Genomic DNA, 14,596 nt, shown 5'->3' on the forward strand with positions numbered 1-14,596 from the left:
AGAAAAATTAAGGGGTCAATGTGTAATTACAAGGACTTCTAATTTAAAAGGTGGGGGACTTAAGTAAACATCTGTAAAACTCTTAAATCTCAACTAATTAACCGTTAGGTCTCAGCTAAGCAGCACAATGTACAACTCCCGCAAGCTTTTCTATTTTATTCTGTATCAGTGGATGAGGAGTTTATTGTTAGTGTGCTGAAGGGTTTGATTCATGGGATGGATTTGCTTTATCAGTGGACTGGATTGATAAGGTCTGCGTACACACTACCCTCCCCATACCCCACTTATGGGATTATACTGGATTGTTGTTGTTGTTGAAGTATATGCTTTGTGGGATTTTGTTATGCAGATTGGAGAAAAGGAGAAGGGAATCTTGACTACTAAGATGCTAAATATGTTGATTCTTTCACTCTCAGGTTTGCATGACGGAAAGGGTGCGTTAGATCTTCAATGAGTGATGAATTTGGATGTGTTCCAGATGCTACAACATACTTTGAGACGATTAACGCTCTTTGTGGGGGTTGTTCGTATCAATGCGACTCGCCTTATAGCTTTTGTTATAAGAAGATGTTAAATGCTGATTTGTTGTTAGGTGGTGAAAAAGTAGGAGAGGTTATTTCTTTGCTGTGGCGATATGATGAGAATAGTGAGCACATCTAATTTACATGTTGGCAAAGGAGAAAACTATTGATTTGCCTGTACCTCCTATTAAGTTGTTGATCAGCTCTCTTGATCACAAAGATGAAAACGTTACATTTGCATTGGAGACGGACTACAAAGATGAATACATCCAAGGTGCAAGGTATTTTTTGGATGATTTGTATGGAGAGTGGATGCCTGCTCATAAGGCGTGTAGAGGAAATGATGCAACGACAAGGGAAAAGCTGTTGCCCGAAGACATAAAAGAGGCCAAAGAATTGCTCTTAGATTTGATAGATGCAGGTCCACCACCTCGCCGTGTACTCTTCAATAAAGTTATCCATGGGCTTGCCAAGATTGGAGAAATGGGAGAAGCTATGAAATTGTTGAAGGTGATGAAGAATAGAGGTTTTACACCTAATATGTATGCTTACAGTGCAATTACGAGTTGTTATGTGAAGGAGGGTCAGATGGAGGAAGCTTGTAAGATTTTGGATGAAATAAAAAACAAGCACTCCAAGCTAAGTCCTGATACTTATCACACAGTTAACTGGGGTTATTGCAAGAATGAAGAGTGTGATAAGGCTCTGGCTATGGAACTATTACGCGAGATGGAGTTTGGAGTTGCACCTAGTGCTGATGAACATAACAAACTTATGCAATCTCTCTGCCCAACGGCTTTCGATTGGAGAACAACAGAGAAGGTGGTTGAGTTGATGAAGGAGTGCATCTAAGTGATATTATAACTCGTCTCATAACAGCAGTTAAGAAGTTAGAAACTGGAAGAAGTAGGAACAAATGGGGGAATCTATTGTGAAATGCCAAAAGAAGAAGAGATGAAACTGTTGATAAATAATGTAAGTTGTCCGATGTTTCCAAATTAATCCAGCTATTACTCCTATTAAGTACACTTATTATTATTTGGCATTAACAGTACTTTTTTCCATAAATGTTGCTATTGTTCCTTGCTTTATTTTCACTGTTCCTTGAGCTGAAGGTCTATCGGAAACAACCTTTCTACCTTCACAAGGTAGGGCTAAGATCTGCGTATAAGTTAAAATACATTAACAGCTAATTCATTTTTAACTTCTTTTCACATTATTCCGATCGCCTCTAGCTTCTGCGTTCAAACAAAGAAAACAAAGCCAAGATTTCATTGAATACCTTCTTCTCGAAGTGCAGTAGTATTAAATCATGAGCAAGCTTGTGAATTGAGTAGCACATGCTAGCCAGCTTTCGGACTGGTAATTGAAAAATAGCCAGCGTTTGCAAAGTCATTGAAAATAGCCACTATTTTGCTGCAACATGGAAAGTTCCAGCATAATATACTGGAGATTGGAGCACTTGTGTATGAACTTTCACCATATTATGCTGAAACTGCATCACATTATGTTGGAACTCCAGCACATTATGAAAGTCCAATATGTTATGCTGGAAGTTCGAATTTTTTACATGTGAATTTTCATACTAGAATATTTTCTAGATTTTAAACAGTATTTTTGTTCAAATTTATCTTTACATGAAAAAATGGCTAAATTTTAATTACTTTTGAAACTGTGACTATTTTTCAGTTACCACTTGTAAATCTAGCTATTTTGAATTCACTAGGCCTGCCCAACAATTTTTAAAACAAATGAATACAGATTTCACACATTGCTGCTGCTGTTACATTTGTTTAAAGATAAATAAAAGTTAGTGCAAGTAAAATTTTACTTCTTTCAAGAGTCTGAAGATACTGTGCATGCCAAACACGATTAATTTTGTTATTGATTGCATTTTAGAACAGGATTCCAACACTGTACCTACACATTTTCTACCAAAAATATTGAGCCCAATATCATTTCTCAGCTGAAACAGAACTCTATATAATGCATTAATTGTTGAAGTACAACGATCCTCGCTGTTCATTACTGAATCAACACTTGCCTCAACAAGAAATATAATCACAAACTTGGAACATTTCCAACTAGTTTCAACAGATTAGCATAAGAGTATTTTGCCTCACAATTGCAAATAGCATTAGAGATATTTGCCAATTACAGCGACATTACAAGCTCTCTTTCTCCAATTATGGCTGATGCAGAGAAATAAAGATATTATGGTTACTGTTGTCTCTGTGAGATATACTTTGAAAGAAAACAAAACTTGCTTACTCCCCAAGACCCTCAAGGGTGTAAACTCACTAAATTGCCAAAAATCATTGAGCTTCTCTGCCCTGATTATTTCAACAAATACAGCTTTTAATTGCGTATATGAACTAGCGATAACCTATAACTAGCAATCAAGTTTTACCAATATCCTCCTATCACCTCTTCTTGTTCTTCTTTCTTTCTTTCACTTCTTTCTCTAAACTTCTGATCCTTTGACTAAGGACTGACGATGATGGTACTCGTTTACTTGTAGGTCTTGATTCTTCCAAAGGAGGCGATGATACAGCCGGCTGCTGGTTTTCTGCGCGCTGCTTCGCTGCTACGTACTGTTGTGCTGCCGCGTATTTCTTAAGTGCTTCGAAAAATGGGACTCCCGGTTTTTGTTCTTTTGGAGGACTGAAAGGTATTATAGGAACACCTAGTTTCTTTTTGACCGCGTGATTTTTTATCACTGACACACGATGAAAAGAGAGACATGTTATAGAGAGATTGCGTTTACTTCACCATAGCAAATTCCAAATTTCACTTTTGAAAAGCAAAGATTGCAATGAGCAGATGAATATTTCACCATGAATGAAAGGAGCATACTAACCCAAACCATAGGAGAGTGAAAAGAGATTTGAAGTTATCCAGTAACAGAATATTGCCTGCAATTATACAAATGTCATGAACGTTAATAGTCCCGCTTTTAAAACAAATCATTATGAATAATAAAACAAATACCATACATGAAACAGCATATACAAGGATTATGCTGCAGATATGACATGCACACACACGCGCACAAGAAAAGCAACATCCATGAAATACAACATGCATGACTGCATGTAACAGATGTAAACAAAGTACATGATTCTTGATTATGCCCAACCTTTTTGTGGCAAAAGATGGATGATTCATTCTTGATAAAACTATGCCTATTAACAATCTCAAGAACATCCAGTGAGGCATTAGTAGCAACACCCACATATGGCCAATCACAATGACAATGTCTTTGACGAACGTGCTCCAGCAATTTTAGAACATATCCCTCCCTCCTCCCTCTACCACATGCTTGTAGGCATGTGGAAAAGGTGTTTTACTGTTTTTGACATGCCGATTGCATGCTCAAAGACTAAAACTGAAATTACATAATCATGAGTACTTGAGTATGCCCGAGCAATTTATCAAACATAAAGTCCACGTTAGATTTAATATTTATGTAAAGATAGAATGTTTAAAATGATAAAATGCATAAAAGAAAGTGGGAAAAAAAACACTTGGTATGTTCCAAATCCGCAAATGGATAAACATATAGCTGGCAGGCCATCAAAGAAACTAAAGAAATTAAAGAGGAGCCAAATTTAATTATTCATCTTGATTTCCTTCACGAAACAGCCAATTCATCTTCAGCAAAAGATCTATATTGCCAGCAAATATGAACATCAAAATTCAAGGCGAAGCTTGTATCCTTCATTTTCCCAACAAAAAGAAAAGAAAGAAAGGAACACTGCTCATCTCAATATTTTAATCAATAACAATATATGCCACCATCCACCATATCTTTCATACAAATGGTATATATAAAACAAACTTATGCATCAAAGGGAAGTAAGGCTATGCATGTTCCCACCAATTCAACCAAGGAAAAAAAAAAAGAATTACTATTAGAGACTACCAGGAAAAAGAATAGGAAAAAAACAAAGAGAAAAGGAAGTTGGCAACAAATACACATCATAAACTTCTGGGGTAAACAGATTTTGCAGATCAGTCCTCATGTGAAAAAAGGACAAATAAACTATGAATGATTATACACAAGTTGGTTGGATATCCCACCTTAGGAAAACCAGCAGTGAATGGGATAGTAAGCGCAGCGAAGGCCCGTGAAACATTTTTTATGGTTCTACCGGCAGGGTTTCCCTCCAATCCTTCTTGAGCATTGCACTGCGAAAGAACAACTCTAGTCAACAAAATTGACCAGAATAACATGCTCTAAAGAACTGTTAAGGAAGACAGATACAGCTGTTAATGATGGCTAGAGTATGAACTCAAGATCAACTAAAACTGACGTCAGATCTATATAAAATTTCAACATTTACTTGATAACGACATATTTACATGCGCCTAAAAGAAAATCATATTTACAGGCGCCTAAAAGAAAACCATATTTACAGGCGCAGATTCTGTTATCCTTTCCATTACTTCCTTTATTCCTTTATTTCTTTTTTGGGCAGATCCCTTTGCCGCTTGGTGCGATCTAAACAAATATCTTTAATGATTCTCCAAGATAACAATGGATCTCTGATGCAAAAAATTTAAAATTTCATGATCTTTTCAGGACTACTTTCCCTACTGTCTTCTTTCTTTAACAGTATTAGATATTTTCTCTCATTTGATTCCAACACAACATCACACGATCACCAGTCATACAGAATAATAATCCATTAGACCATTAGAAAAAAGAACATAAAAAAAAATGAAAAGAAACTGATTGAGATAACAGATAACTTTACCTCCACCGTTATCCAGAATGTCAAAGCCGTCAAAACTGGAAGGATATACATACTATCTGGAGTAGTTAGATCAGTAAACCAAAATGCTCCTCCATGTTTGAGAGAAGGAACATTGTCCGCCATGTTCCTAATCTGCATTTTCGAGAGATGGCATGAAGATCAAATAATGGAAGAGACAGAGAGTGATAGAGAGAAAAAACAATACAGATAGCAGAACAGGATAATCTTACAGCAACAAAGAAGCTGACAAAGATCGGGCCTTGTATCAGTAGTCCCTTTAAGGGAGTGAACATTGAAACTCCATGTCTGCAAGAATGACATTGATTTTATAAACACATTCACCATATCAATTATTTTATTTTTTTTGGAGATGGATTCACCATATCAAATATTTCACCGAAAGTATTATCAAAGGAATTTTTTTGGAAGTATGTGACTGCAGCTACTTATGTTTTAAATCTACATCGGATAATCAAAGCACCCCATCGACTTCTTGTCCAAACCACACATAATTAGTGTAATGTTTTGCTAATATGTGACCATGTATGTCTTGAACAAGCAAAAAAAATACAGCAAAGCTGAAGGCTAGATAGTTTAGTTTTTCCACAAGCAATTGGATTGAGTGATAATTAGATACAGGAACCTGTTTAATCATCATTTGTCGGCAAGTACCAATACCATAATGATAACATTGAGAAAGTGTTGGAGAGGAGCTAGAGTAGCAAAGCAATAAATAACTGAAGCAAAACTAGAAAAAAGTCAACTGGAAAAGTAGTGAAGCTAAGAGAAACAATAACATCATTGAACTGCTCTAAGGCAGAAAATATTTACTTACGTAAAGGTGACCAAGCTCAAAAAAAATTGGAATATGTATCTTTCAAAGAGTGCATATTACCATGGTTGATTTACAACATATATATTTACAAGTCTCATCAGAATGCCCATTCAGCTTTGTCAGTTGCTTAAAGTACTGGAGGTATCATTTCGATCCTTTCGAAAGAAATTTGCATTATCTACAAATTAATAATACCGGCACAAGATGCAACACTTAATAAAACTACTATTCTGAAGTTCACCTGAACTACCGCAGATGAATAATCTGAGAATAAGAAGAAATCTCAGAATTATGGTTGTGAAGGAAACCAGATGCATGTAACGGAAAGTTCAATACTTAAGTAAGGGAATAGCAATGGGGTAGACATGCAACTCAAAGTAGCTCTAAAATCGACTCAAGAGAAGAAAAAACATAAAAGAACACTAGAAGAAAAAGAAATAACTGGTGGATTATGACAAGCTGGTTAACTTTTCTAAAAATGGTGGTGATAAGGCCGGCTCGCTGGAACCTACCCCTGGTAGCTATATTCACCAATGCTTTCACATGAGAAGCGTTAAGTTTTTCAAGAATTTTTGGTCCAAAACAGCGCATATAGTAGTTCATTAGAGTCAACAAGGAAAAGTTGCTTACTCCTTCATTAATTCATTCATTCTTTGTTGACCTTCAGCAACTGCTGCTGGCGCCATACCCTGTTAAGAAGTAAAAAGATAAACCAATGAAGAACTTTTGGCAGGTACAAATATAAACCACATAATTCTTGCCTCCAAAAGGGAAGGAAACACATGAGTTGTTTATAATTTAAGGCAAAAATTCTTTGACAGTAAAGAAGACACGCGGGTATGGCCTATATGTGCATGGATCAATTACTTAGAGATGATAATAGGCAGGTTTTAGAGTCTAAGACACATGTAAATGTTTAACCATCAACAAAGTTTAAAGCAGTATTGAACACTCAGTAACTGGATCACGTAGAATAATTTCTTTATTTATTTTATAACCATCAATTCCTTGAACCGAAGGGTCTATAAGAAACAGCCTCTCTACCTTCAAGGCAGGGGGTAAGGTCTACTTATACACTACCCTCCCCAAATCCCACTTGTGAGATTATACCGGGTTTATAGTTGTTGTTGATAACCATCACAAAGAATAATAGTTTTCAGATGTCATTACCAGAAGGTACATGACATGGTCGGAATTCATTCAAGTGATTAGCTAGCTCAATCAAAAAGGAAAGATAATGAGAGGAGACTCGTATCAACCTACCTTATTTTGCATCTCTTCTTTAATCTCTTCCATCTTTGGCCTCAGAAGCTGCACAAGACATGCAAGTTAAGAAATGGACAATCAGTGAATGAAGTGAAAATCGGAACAAAGATGAAGCAAGGAGATTAAAGAAGGAAAAATTGCCGGTCTTTTCATGTATATTCTATTTTAGTACTGTGTATGATAAATCTAGACCAAATATTAGAAGGTAATGGATTCTAATAAACGTAAAGCTGGTTTTTCAACATTTTCACCAACTACACAGAAATTCACAGAAGCTTGCTTTGGTAAAGGTAAACATATCATAGCAGATTTTAACAATCTCCGCAAATGAAATGAATAGAGAAGTCAACAAAGAATGAAGAAATAAGAATCAACCATCAAGCATAACTTTTGAAAGAAAGAAAAATATAAAGAGCAACATCTGGAACCATAAAGATGTACTAAACCTTCCTTTGAATAATACATGTTTAAAGTTTTCTCTTTAAAGCAAAGAATCTCTATAGAAAATCACTTGATGGCATCACAAATCACAATGGAGCAGATACCTATGCTGCATCCACTGTACACTAAATGTTCGGACATCCCTTTCCTACTTCTTGAAGTTTGAAAAGAAATTTATTATTGGCACAGAAAATTTAGCCTGAACTTACTCAATTACAATGAAACCAGTTAGTCAAAGGCGAAAAGTATTGAGGATCGCCAGATCTGGGGGCTTTAAGCACAAAACAGATTTAAAGCAAGTGTTTTTTAAAGATAGGCACAGATGAAGAAAAAGATAAAAGATAATGTAGTAAAAAACTATAACTATAAAAACAAACAACAATTATATGGACAAAGGGATGGAAAAAACTTAATTAAAAATATATATAAATAAGAGTCATGTCAAACAAGTTCAAAAGACTAATTTAAATGTTTGATTTAGATATCAAAATATAGCCTTTACAAGTTCATTCAGATTTAGTGACATATATTTCTATTTTCATAGTCTGAATCAACAACATATACATGCATAACACTATATAGCACTTTGTCGGCTATACTATTGTTGCTCTCTCCAGAACCCATGGACACTAATGTGCATGTGTTAGTGCTTTGGCGCCAACATTGAACTGCCAACTAAGCGTGGAGAAGTGTCCAGCGGAAGCTGTACCTAACTTCAGGGTACCTAAAAACACAGAGTGAACTCGGTGGCCTCTAATCAATGAGATGTTGAGCCAATCAAATGATATGAGTAGCTACTTTTTTATTTTTTTGAGAATAAATGGGTCGTTAAAATTTTTGCTTCACCTGATATGATTGCTTGGTGTAATTTTAGAATCAAATAAAGCACAACTATAACCACCAAGCTTACACTGCGCACAAGACTAAACACCATAGAAGCACACATTTAAAAGAAAAAAGGAGAGACTAGATGGCGTCTGTTAAATGAAGTGTCAAAGAGCTAAGACCACAGGACTTGATTATAGCATGTAGCAAATCCTTCTCAGCTAGTTCTCAAACCCCACAACACGAGCCAAAGTACTGACCATGATCTTCTGAGAAATTTTTGTTTGTTACACAAAAAGGTTTCATCGTGATATTCTCGAAGCTACTGTAGCTTTATCACTTAGCACTTATAATAGCTTTATCAATGATGTGGGAGGAGAACCATTAGATCTCAGGTTCTATACCAATGGAGACAAAACTACACTAGGTGATTTCTTCTCATTGCCAAAGCCTTCAGAGGCAGAGTTACCCAATACTTGTTTTGGTGACAGGTAAGGGACAACCGATAAAATAGTCAAGGTGCGTGCAAGCAGGCTCGGAAACCACCATCATAAAGTTAAAAAAAAAACGAACAGTTTAAACAAGAAGCTGGACACCACATTCCATTTACTTTAAGGTAACAAAATTTAGAAGTAGAAAATACCTAAGTGAGCCAAAACAAGCACATCCAGCATAGTAGGAATGTCAACAATCTTGGCGCGTATTAATTAAGTAATAAACTTTGTTGACTTATTAAAAAAGGGATAGAAAACTAGAAATGCCGATGCACGTAAATCATTTTATCTTTAATTTCCCTTTTCACTTTATTAGGTAAAGAAGTGAACAAACTAAGATCCAAAAGAAGGAAATAAGGCCATCATTCTTTAAGGCCATGCACTGTTAAAGAAGACAAGTGTAAAACGCAGAATAAAGATAAACAAAAATGTAGCTTTTGAGGTCTACTAACCTAAAAGGCAGTATACCTCGCCTAATTTCCTAGTCTTTGAAAGGACATACTTCCATTTTGTATAACGCGCAGACATTGAACAGAACCAGTTGGCCTCAAATTAAATACTTTCGTGTCACTTGAACAAGAATGAATTAAAAGGTAAAAAGTGATCATGTTGAGCATGAGTGTCGTATTTTTAATAACCGTGATGTCCGGGCCACCTTGCGGCACACCTACCACCTCCCACCAGCAACAGGTACCAGGTAACTCCGTTCATCAAGGCTTGGATAGATGGAAAAAAATAACCTAGTGTTTTTAACTTTTTGCTTTAGCTGAGATTTGAACCTGAGACCTCAAGGTTCTCAACCCACTTCATTAACCACTAGGCCACACCTTTGGGCATGTTGTTATATGAAATCATTAAGCTCTAAAAAGATAAAATCTATTTCAAGTCAAGCTTGAGCAATGAGCAAGTAGGCATAACAAAAAATTCATGTACAGTGCACTTCTCACTTGTATCAGGAGAAAGCGAGGGGTTATAAGTAGTCAATTCTCATGTGTGAGGACTTGGATTAGGATCAATCTTATTGTGTAATGGATACTAAAATTAGTTTGTATTGTTATTGCATTTTGATTGTTATAGTACTAAATTGATTGTGTATGGTACTTTAAATTTTCGAAAAATTGTTCGCTTCATTGAGAAGTCTGCATTCCACTTCATGCTTTTATCTCCAGCCTCCATGGGCCTTGTCGTTTCGTTGTGCTTTTAGCTTCTAAAAACACTGTGATGTTGTCATTTAAAAGATCCGCAGAGACAAAATAAACTGCTAATACTTGAAGTCACAGGTTTTTACACTGATCTATGACTGCAAAGGACTTCTTCCGGAACAAAGAAATGGGTTTTAACATGATTAACTAATTAATGTTACTACACTATTCCCACTTTTTTTTGGTTTTCAAGTTACAAGTGAAAAAGGATATTTCCAATCCAAGGCTACAATTATACATGACACTCAGGGTTCATTCTAGCAGAAACTTCAATGTATGAGCCGGGTGCTTTATTTTACCTGCTTCTGGTCTAAATTTAGGAGTGGAAGAGACCAAGAAATTACTGAAGAGTGAAAACAGGCTGCAAGATAACGCTAGCTAACAAATGAAATTGGCGTGAGGTTAGGATTTTATAAGTTCCTTTAGCCCAATAAAGATAAGCAGGAAAACAGTTGGACACACTTTTGTTGCTCAGCCATATTTGTAACTCATACGTTGACATACTTGAACTTGAATTTCTTCTCACTTTCCTTCATTAACTTTTGTGCATAAAAAGGAGGTCCTATGTCGACATGAGATCCTATGGAGTCTTTTTTTCTTTTAAGGAAAGGGTAAGATCATTTTTTTTATGATGAGGGTAAGATCATATGTAGTCTAGTACAGTTATTTCACCAACTGCCTTAAGATGTTATTAAAATAAACAGACTGGGACATGTAGCAAGGTTAAGATGCACTACAGAAGCTTACCGTTAGTTGTGAAGTAGACTTCAGCTGATTAATCATAACTGGAAGAGTTAACAACCGAATAATAATACTTGTAGCAACTATGGATGCCCACCTGAACAACATCAAAAATTTCAAGATGAAGTCAAGGCCCTAAGAGTTGTCATTTAGTAACTAGACATAGCAAAACGACTAGATTTTACGAGAGAGAGAGAGAGAGAGAGTAACTTTTAAGGACCTAAGATTCCAAAGTATTTCAGCTAAAATGTCAAATCTCAAACTTCCAAACATATCTCTCAATCAAGAGCTACTACTACCAGTCTGCCACTACTAATATTAAATCCCAAGCAAGTTCAAGTATTTTCAATGAAATAAATCTGCAGTTATGGAGTCCCGCTAAATATCTGTGGGCATTAAAAGAACAAACTCTGCAAGCCAAATCGAATACATGTGAGATGCTTCAACTGCAATCATAATCTCAACTTAAAATTCTATATTTTAAGACTCTATGAATAAGTTAAAAAGATGTATGTATTTTTAATAAAAGACTTTAGGAATAACAAAGAGTTCATTGAACTCTTCCAGCCCCAACTCGGGAGTGCATTGAGTTGTTTATATCTAGTTATCACTCTCTCTCACCTAAAAATTTCAAGAGAAGAATAAAGAAACCATACTTTTTTCTTCTTCTTCTTTTTTTTTTTTTTTTTGGGGGGGGGGGGGGGGATAGGTAACTCTACCTTCCATTTCTCTCTCCTATTAAATCAATCCAAACACGCTGTAAAAAGACACAGCAAGCACATGTTTGCGAGAAAATTAGAAAAATAGAGGCAACATCATTTACTCTTACCATTCAAGCCCAGTAAACATATGAATGTAATCCATCAAATACATCAATGCCTTAACCGGCAAATAACAATCTGCAGCGGCAATTGCCATCTCGTTCACAGCTGGAGCTTGAGAAACTACAGCCTCTACAGCCTTATCAGCCAGTACTTCAGCAACATCAGTCATGTAGTCTATTTTATCCGCTTCACCACCAATATTAGTTGACATATTCCTGGTCAATAAGGACCCATAACTCATCGGAATCATAAGGCCTGAAGCACAAAATCTCCTGTCTTGAAATGGGTTTCTTGAGCCACTGAAGCTGTTAATCCCACTTGCACTTCCCATGTAACGGGATTGGGAAAAACTGGGAACTCTTGAACTATCAAAACCGGGTTCAGGGTTGTTACGATCATCATCATGATGAAAGTAAGAAAATGCAGGGGTAACTCTTTGTTGCTGATAAAGAAGCTTCGCTCGTGTTGTTATGTTGCGCCTATAAGCCATTCTTTTAAATTGCTTCCTTCAATAAATAGATTTAGCAGCAAATATTAGCATCCCACATCAAAGTTAGGCAACCATTGCAGTATATACACAACATATGCACAGACTAAAATGCGTCATAAAGATGAAACCTTTACAGTGACTTACACAACACAATACACAGAAACAGTACATCATAAAGATGAAAACTTCATATTCATTCGCACATACAATTCACAGAAACAATGCATCCTGCAGATGATACCTTTATAGACAATCATACAACATAAAACAGAGAAACAATACATCCTAAAGACAGTGGCGGATCCATATGAGGTCTGGGTTCGACTGAACCCATAAAGTTTGGCCCAGCCTAAAAAAGGTCAATATGGCTAATTTGAGCCCATATCTCAAGAGGTGCAATGGATTCAACACCAACGGGCTTTAAGCATAGGTTTTTCATGCGGAGATACCAAGTTCGATTCTCTGCTGCATCATTCTATTTATTTAGTTTGCCCCTACTGTAAAACATCACTATCCCTGCTTCTTCAAATGATATTGCTTCTCTTCCTTTTCTTCACAAAGCTTAGCACTATACTTTCTTTTTGCCTTCAAGCTTACAACAACAACAGCCCGGTCAAAAGACTCAAAACGCACAAGTGGGGTCTGTGGGGAGGATAGTGTGTACGCAGACCTTACCCCTGCTCCGGAGGAGTAGAGAGGCTGTTTCCGATAGACCCTCGACACAAGAAAATGGAACGAGACAGAGTGCAGTAACAATAAAGGAATCCAAAAAAATAACACCAGCAACGTAATAACCAAAATAGAGAGAAAAGCATTAACACTAAGCAATAACAATGGCATAGTACTACAGACACAATGGAATAATATGGACACAACAAGAGCCACTAACATCCTAAGACAAAACACTATCAGACAACCTTCCTACAACCTGGAAAGACAAAGACAGGATTTCAACATAAAAAGTGGTGGATGAGCGGTAATGGCTGGATAAGGGGACAAGTACATCCTTTTGTTCTCAGCTCGTGGGAATTGCTTCCATTACTATCGACCACTCATAGACGGAGCTAGACTATTACTTATGGGTTCGGGCAAACCCAGTAGTTTTTCCTTAGACTCTGTATTTGTATCAGGAAATTATTAATTGCGAACCCAATAACTAAAAGGAGTTTATGGGTTCGGTAACAAGTTCAAAACTCAAAACATTCAAATCCAGACTCCGCCTCCGCGACCTCTCAAATAAATGTAAAACAATTACTAGTAAGTTACTATCTAATGGTTATATGCATTTATAATGTTTTGCTGTAAATGTTTTTTTACAGCTAATGAAATTGTTTATTATGTAATGATAACATAACGTCACCGTCCTTGAACCTCGAATCTGAACTCATAAAATATAAATCCTGGATTCGCCATGCCTAAAGATGAAACCTTTTACGGTCATTCCCACAATATAATACATAGAAACAATGAATCCTAAAGATTAAAATTTTACGGTCATTCACACAACATATTGCACAAAACAACGAAATATTTAGAATGAATCAGAGTTCAGATCCAAATTACTGTGATTGGTGATTCGGAGAATATATGAAAACAAAAGTTTAAAAATTGAAGACTTACAGTGATATGTGATTGTGAGCTCGAAGAAAGAAGGAAAATGAGGAAAAAGGGTTTAAGCCCGTTTATTATTATGATGAAGTGAAAAACAGAGGAGTAAAAACTTAGGATTTTTTTCTTTTCTTTTTCAGACAATGTTTTTTCCTTTTTTTGGACTTTGACCCGTGCGGGTTTCGGGCTCCGACGAGCCTGTTACCATATTTGGGGTGTTTTGGACATTTCATGACAGTTTGTGGGGTGCTGTACCCTGCGTTCATAGCATGTTCTTGGAGAAATTCAAAAATAGTCAGATTTACAAGTGGTCATTCAAAAATAGGCACAGTTTCAAAAGTAATCGAAATTTAATCACTTTTTAAGTGAAGATAAATTTGAACGGAAATAGTGTTCAAAATCCGAAAAAATACTCCAGCATAATATACTGGAGTTCCCGTATAAATATAGTGGAGTTCCAGTATAAATATACTGGAACTCCAATCTAATATACTGGAGTTCCAGTATAAATATACTGGAACTCCAATCTAATATACTGGAGTTTCAGTATAATATACCGATCCGGCATAATATACTGGAGTTTGGAGCA

General features: G+C 36.2%; 2 protein-coding genes across 3 annotated transcripts; one reads left to right on the forward strand and one right to left on the reverse strand.

Annotated features, from left to right (window-relative positions):
* Nucleotides 1-665: 665 nt before the first annotated feature.
* Nucleotides 666-1,373, forward strand: LOC104229502 (small ribosomal subunit protein mS80 (rPPR6)-like). The gene has a single exon (XM_009782153.1). The coding sequence runs from the start codon at nt 666-668 to the stop codon at nt 1,371-1,373; it is 708 nt and encodes a 235-aa protein (XP_009780455.1).
* Nucleotides 1,374-2,550: 1,177 nt separating this feature from the next.
* Nucleotides 2,551-14,124, reverse strand: LOC104229499 (mitochondrial inner membrane protein OXA1-like). 2 transcript variants are annotated; one of them, XM_009782147.2, is made up of 10 exons: nt 14,020-14,114; nt 11,915-12,415; nt 11,092-11,182; nt 7,380-7,427; nt 6,747-6,805; nt 5,512-5,587; nt 5,282-5,413; nt 4,605-4,712; nt 3,382-3,436; nt 2,551-3,240 (listed from the first exon to the last, which is right to left on the reverse strand). In XM_009782147.2, exons 2-10 carry the CDS (start codon nt 12,397-12,399, stop codon nt 2,945-2,947), a joined length of 1,350 nt encoding a protein of 449 aa, XP_009780449.1. In that variant the 5' UTR covers nt 12,400-12,415; nt 14,020-14,114; the 3' UTR covers nt 2,551-2,944. The 2 variants fall into 2 exon arrangements, with proteins under 2 accessions (XP_009780449.1, XP_009780450.1); XM_009782148.2 differs by having other exon boundaries at nt 2,580-3,240; nt 11,915-12,411; nt 14,020-14,124.
* Nucleotides 14,125-14,596: the final 472 nt, after the last annotated feature.

This window comes from Nicotiana sylvestris, chromosome 8, assembly GCF_000393655.2.
Source record: "Nicotiana sylvestris chromosome 8, ASM39365v2, whole genome shotgun sequence".
NCBI classification, from domain to species: Eukaryota; Viridiplantae; Streptophyta; class Magnoliopsida; order Solanales; family Solanaceae; genus Nicotiana; species Nicotiana sylvestris.

What these genes read in the sequence shown, in the direction of transcription:
- LOC104229502 (XM_009782153.1), top strand. Translation starts at nt 666, where the DNA reads ATGTTGGCAAAGGAGAAAACTATTGATTTGCCTGTACCTCCTATTAAG.
- LOC104229499 (XM_009782147.2), bottom strand. Translation starts at nt 12,399, where the DNA reads ATGGCTTATAGGCGCAACATAACAACACGAGCGAAGCTTCTTTATCAG. An exon ending in AGTCTACTTCACAACTAACG is followed by an intron (nt 7,428 to 11,091) that starts GTAAGCTTCTGT and finishes TGTCTTGTGCAG; the next exon opens with CTTCTGAGGCCAAAGATGGA. An exon ending in TCACTGCTGGTTTTCCTAAG is followed by an intron (nt 3,437 to 4,604) that starts GTGGGATATCCA and finishes GTATAATTGCAG; the next exon opens with GCAATATTCTGTTACTGGAT.